General features: G+C 43.3%; 1 protein-coding gene across 1 annotated transcript in view; it reads right to left on the reverse strand.

Annotated features, from left to right (window-relative positions):
- The window catches only part of ITGAE (integrin subunit alpha E), a 33,973-nt gene that overhangs the window by 5,812 nt on the left and 22,016 nt on the right, over nt 1-6,145 (reverse strand). The window contains exons 21-27 of the mRNA XM_025214830.1: nt 5,597-5,697; nt 5,083-5,215; nt 4,141-4,239; nt 3,726-3,805; nt 2,782-2,859; nt 2,321-2,387; nt 2,124-2,231 (exon numbers count right to left, since the gene is read on the reverse strand). Coding sequence (XP_025070615.1) covers nt 2,124-2,231; nt 2,321-2,387; nt 2,782-2,859; nt 3,726-3,805; nt 4,141-4,239; nt 5,083-5,215; nt 5,597-5,697 — 666 coding nt within the window. The remainder of the gene's footprint in view (nt 1-2,123; nt 2,232-2,320; nt 2,388-2,781; nt 2,860-3,725; nt 3,806-4,140; nt 4,240-5,082; nt 5,216-5,596; nt 5,698-6,145) is intronic.

Consider the following 6,145-nt stretch of genomic DNA (forward strand, 5'->3'; position numbering starts at 1 on the left):
AAGGCGGCAAGGTGGCTCCCAAAGACGGCAACGGAGGCACCTGCCGGAAGGCCTGCAGCAGCAGGGTCAGCAGCACCCGGGGGGGGGAGCCACTTCGTCCCGTCGGGAAGAATAAGAAGAGGCGCCGGCAGCAGGCTAACGGCTCCTTCTTCCAGGAGCAGATGAGGGGGAGAGGAGGAGACCACGCGCTGGAGCTGTCATCTCTTCTCGTAAAGGACTATTCTTTGCTCAACGATTCCCTGAGCTGGAGCAGGGCTCGAGCATCTATGTCCTTTCACAAGAAGAAGAAAGTTGCGGCAGCAGATCATTCCTGCGGCAGCATCCCTTGCACCCCTTCCTTCAAGTCCCAGCTTGCGAGGTACCCGAAGACCCCGTTCAGCAACAGCGTTGGTCGCGCGAATTGGCCGGCTTCTCCCATTGTGCTGCTGACGCCCATGAAGTCGCACTCCATCCTGGAGGTGATGCTCACGGATGCAGAGAAGGTGTATGGGGAGTGCAAGCAGGAAGGCCCCATTTCCTTTGAAAAATGCATTCCCCCACAGAAAATGAAGAAGTGTAAGAAGATCGGGGAAGGGGTGTTTGGAGAAGTTTTCCAGACGGAGAGCGAGAGGGGGCCTGTGGCTTTAAAGATTATTCCCATCGAAGGGAGTGAGAAAGTCAATGGGGAGGCTCAGAAGAGCTTCAGTGAGATCCTGCCAGAGATCATCATCTCCAAGGAGCTCAGCCTTCTGTCTCAAGAGATTGTAAGCCAGACTGTGGGGTTCATTGGCTTGTACTCTGTGCACTGTGTCCAGGGGGCCTATCCGGAGCATCTCCTGAAAGCCTGGGACACGTACCACAAACAGACAGGATCTGAAAACGATCGGCCAGACCTGTTTGGAGATCAGCAGTTCTTCATGGTCTTGGAGTTTGAATTTGGAGGCAGCAACTTGGAGACGATGAAGACCATAAGTTCAGTGCTGACATCAAAGAGCATCCTGCATCAAGTCACTGCGTCCTTGGCTGTGGCCGAGGAGGTGCTGTGTTTTGAGCACAGAGACTTGCACTGGGGGAACGTTCTTGTCAAGAAAACTAACGTCAAAGAGCTCAGTTACATGCTGAATGGAACGACGTACGCGCTCCCCACGCATGGGGTCCATGTCAGCATCATAGATTACACCCTCTCTAGACTGGAGAAAGATGGGTTAACTGTTTTTTGTGACCTTTCCACTGACGAAGAGCTGTTCCAAGGGACGGGAGACTACCAGTTTGATATCTACAGGAAGATGAAAGAGGAGAACTCCAACAGCTGGTCTGACTATCACCCTCACAGCAATGTACTGTGGTTGCACTACTTGGCAGACAAGCTTCTGAATAGCATGGGCCATGCACATAAACCGAAAACCTCTAGCCAAAGAGCAATAAAGAAAAAACTCCAAAATTTCCATAACGAAGTACTGAATTTTAGCTCAGCTCAGGACGTTCTACACAACAGCAGACTTTTCCAGTGACCAAATATATTTGTCCTTCGCTGCGTTTTCAGATACTGACACTGACAATTTTTTGGCATTGCACAGATAACATCCGTCTAATTACTATGTCCATGACTGATCAATGGGGGCTTTGTTTTTACTGTAGCCTGTATGGATTTTAGCATTTAAAGCTAAGCCTGAAGATCTGCTGTTGCACATGCACAAAAAACAAAGCAGTGAAACATTTCATGTTCGGATATTAAAATCAGTATTCCTATCTGTTCAGTTTTTTATTTTGAACTCAATCAGTTAAGTTAAAGGAACTTTCAGTTCTTCTTAAACTGCTTTTCTACTTTTAATCTTAGGTCATTAAAACTAAAAATTTAATTTTAATGTACTTCACTATTATGCCATGTTTCCCTGCGCCATGCAGATATGGCCAACCATTAGCGCACTTTGGGGTACTTGTTCAGTTTAGACACTCAATTTTTTTTATCCTGGCAAACTTTACAGTTAACTTGGGATTAATTTATTACAGTAGGGATATATTAAAATGCATTGTGCAAGGCATACTGGAGACCATGTGCTTATCAATACAAGTTTGATCTGATTCCATTAAAGACCATGGACAAGGAAATTGGATCTGGAAGGAGTAATGAAAAAAAGAGTTACCTGTTTTCCAGTTGCATTTCTTATACTTGTTACGTTATGACCTTGAATGCTGATAGGAACCAAAATCTGTAATTCAATTGGAGCTCTGAAGCTGTTTTCGCCATTTATCTACAAAGGGAAATGCACAAAGATGAATGCTAACCCTCTCGTCTCTTCACCTTGGAAGTGTAACTCAGTGCCGCTGAATTTGTACTTACGTTAAACTGGATCTCTCTGTTCTTGGAGATCCCTTGACTAACATTCACGTATATTATAGATGTTGGCCTGTAGGCAAAAATGATTAACACTGCAAGGTCCATCTAGTCTAGTTCATTTATCTGGCTCCATTGGTAGTAGGTATTAAGAGAGAGAGAAAGTTGTCTTGTATCCAGTTTTAGGAAAAGTGTCATGTTTATCTACAACGACATTTCAGTCTGTCCTGAAATCTAGATATTTTTAAGGTTAAATAGATTCAAGTTGGAAGTGCATAGTTACAACATTCTCACAGCACAAACAAAGTATTTGTCCTCAGTGGTACAGGTAACTGACAGTTAAGTGAACAACATTTCAAAAAACAATTTTGGTAAAGCCTCACCTGGGATTTCATGCTCCCTTCCACCCCCACCCCCCTTGTGAAAAGAACAGTGTTAGCAAGAGCATTTTGTTATTTAAAACTTACTTGGTAAGGACTGCGCTGAAGGCATATCTGACATAGAGGACATGTTCTTTGATCAGACTCTTGCTATCTTCGTTTATGCTGAGGGTTAAATGACACCGTGTTTATTTCCTGCCTGCACTGCACTGCACTGCACTGAGTGGTCTGACTTTCACTAAAGCTTCTATATGGTTCTACTGGGGGCTTTGCATAAGGGGAAAGAAGAGAATTATTGCTTCTGTGCAGCAGCCTGCACAGAGTCAGGAAGGTGCAGGCTATCCATTCCGCCTTCTCTCTAGACATGGGGGAGATGCTAGAATGGTCAGAGCTCCAACAGTGCTATATATTTGACTGCTAATGTTGCCTTTAGCACTTCCTTTGCCACACACCTCAAACAGGGCTCATCCCTATCAAAGACCAGTGATTAAGGGTGCACCGATAAAGATTTTCTTGGCTGAAACCCATAGCGTTAATTTTCCTTTTATCAGCACTGATCCAATATGCACTGGTATATCAGTGCACCTCTACCAGCAATGTTCCCACATGTGTAGGGAGCTTGCCAGTATGTTATACTCAAACAGAAAGCTTCTGTTTGCAATTAAATATGGCCACATATGACATCTTTAGTGTCCTAATTATTAAAGATTGCTAGCATTGGAACAACACCCAGACTAGCTTCTTTCTATGCACTAAGAAACTTAACTCAAGTTTTAACATTTAAACTGGTGATATGATTTTTCCTGTCTGTCTTGCTTGAAAGTGTTGACAAGGAGATTAGCCACAGTGATTTTTTGTGTGCACGCCATCTGCAGGGTACAAATACTGCCTGGAAAAAGGGGGCCAGAAGAGGTTCCATGGAACAGGCTTTCACAGGCTTCTCGTGAAGACGCATTAAAGAACTAGAGGGAACTCCCATGATTCCTCTCTGGTTTGCATTAGGACTCGGGAAGGAAAGCAGCAGTACTTACTTGGTGATGGTAACAGTGATGTTTGCAAACTTGTAGGGAACTAGAGTTTTATCTAGTTGCCAAATCACTGAAAAATTTGCCTGTTTTGAAGAAAAACGTATTAAAAAATGAAAAACAAATACACAAAGCCTTTTTTTTTCTATTCACTGAAAACTTCTTTTAGAACAAAGATGGAGGTGGGTAATATATTTCACTGCCCGCTTTTCCCTCCAGTGTGAGATAAACTCTACTGTGTGTGACCAAAAAACAGCCAAGGCACAGTTGTGTGCAATAAATAATCAGCTGTCTGGACGTGATGTGCAGTGACAGTGACCCATGCAAGAAAAGAACTGAGGCCGTGGCCCAACTGAAAGGAGCACTTGTTAAAAATCCAACAGGCACTGGGAAGGGAATGGAAACACTGAAAACAACTTACGGTCGCCTTGAATGTTGGGTGTCCAATGCCACAATCCATGGATGAGAAGGAGGTGGAGGATGGTTTTGGAGGACCACAACGAATAGCAGGAGAGGATGGCTGGCAAAATAATAAATGTTTCTTAATATCTATTTGGAGGGGGACGGGAAACAGACTGGAAAATTCCACTCACTGCTGTCTACTTCCACAAAATTAATTTCTGGCTTAGATGTAAATAGCTTGTAACAACATGGGCATCTTGCAGATCTGAACGGGGGATCCCCGTGGCTCTAATTGCAACGCTGCTCTCGTGTTTCCCTGTGTTGTTTCTTTGTCACCCCTCCACTTAGGATCTTAGATCAAGTATTTTCAACACCAGCTGTAGGACTGATACAAAATAGGCAGGTAAGGCTCAAGCTGCCAGAACACGTTATTTACATAAAATGAGTTGAATAAGAGGTTGAGACAGGAGTAAGTAACAGACTGGTTTCTGTTTTAAGAAAAAGATCAAGGGCTATGTGGCCTCAAACATTACAGAAGGACACAAGCAAACTACTACTGCTGCTATTTACGGCCTTGCTTGGCTTGGAAACAGTCCAGTCCTTAGAGGCTTCTATTACTTTGCCCTTAATACAAACAGCAAGTTGAAATGTCTCACCAGTTTCAACACAGCAGCAAGCCCTTCGCATGATGGAGTGTACTGTATTACAACTATGTATCTTTATATGCTCCCATTTTGTATTTACATCATTGCTGAATGAACCACATTGGGGTTGGCTAATTCCATACAACCTGGATAGTTTATGGATATATTGCATCTATGTCCCCCCATGCTGTATTTATACACGGAGTAAATGTGATGGAGAAATTAGCTCAAGATCTGCCTCGTCAATCCCAGAGGGAGGAGGTCCAAATTTGCTTAGACAGTCTGATTTTAGCCAGACAGCTGCTCTGTGGTCTTACCTCAGGAATCATCTTTTTAAACTGTAGATTTGTAGGGTACATCAGGACCAGAGTTGTAAGGTAGGAGTCATCTCCACTGTTAGTTAAAGAAATGTTCAGGGTCAGCTCCTTGGTGTGGCCCACAACTAATTCCCTATAAATAGGCACAAAATTAAAAGAGATCCATTATCTGCTAACAGCACTTTTACATAAGAACTGCTACATGAGATCAAGACACTGATCAAGTCCAATGTTCTACCTGTCGTAATGGCTACTGCCTTATGCCTGTCAGTTTGATCACTGGCTTCCTTGAGATTCCCAGCGGGGATCTCACCATCTTGGAAGGCATGTAGTTTCAGTGTTAAATGAATACTAGCATTAGGGCAAATTTGGTGGGGTTCAATGTAACAAAGGGAGACCAAATCTAGCAGTCTCGTCCAAGTCACTGAATACAATGCCTTACAGCAAAATGTTTACAGGTATTTTGTAACAGTGCTAAGAAGGAAATCTATACAATGATACTATTTAAACTTACGGGCAGGCTGAGGATGTGTGAGAGTCACAGTGAAGTTGACTTTTCAAAGTTAAGTTGGCAGCACAGGTGGGCTTGCTATTACAGTCCTTCTTGTAAGGCAGCTGAAATTAAAGGGTGCAGTCAAAACTCCCTGGTTTTAACAGCATTGATTTCTTTTCCTCTCTTATTTATATTCACAGGAAACAGGATCAGATCACAGCTGGACTCAGGTGTGTAAAGGGAATATTTCCAATATTTTATCCTCCAGTATAAATCCCACTGCTAAGACCAATACCTCTGTAGCAGTTCAGTCTTAATTAACCAACAGCTGATGGGTGCAGAAGTACTGCTATAACAGTGTTACCCTCTTGCAGTTCTAATGAATTATTCTCAGCAGCATGGTTCTAAATAACCCTGAGTCGTCTCTTGTTGATGCAGGTTGTATCTCCACTGCTTGTGAGTAAACCAAGACACAGGTAAGACAAGTGACTTGACAAAGTCACACAGCAAGTCAGTAGTGGAGCAGAAAACTAGACCTCGGATCCAGATTCTCCCCACATAAAATACACA

This window comes from Alligator sinensis, unplaced genomic scaffold (genome assembly GCF_000455745.1).
Source record: "Alligator sinensis unplaced genomic scaffold, ASM45574v1 scaffold1801_1, whole genome shotgun sequence".
Lineage (NCBI taxonomy): Eukaryota > Metazoa > Chordata > Crocodylia > Alligatoridae > Alligator > Alligator sinensis.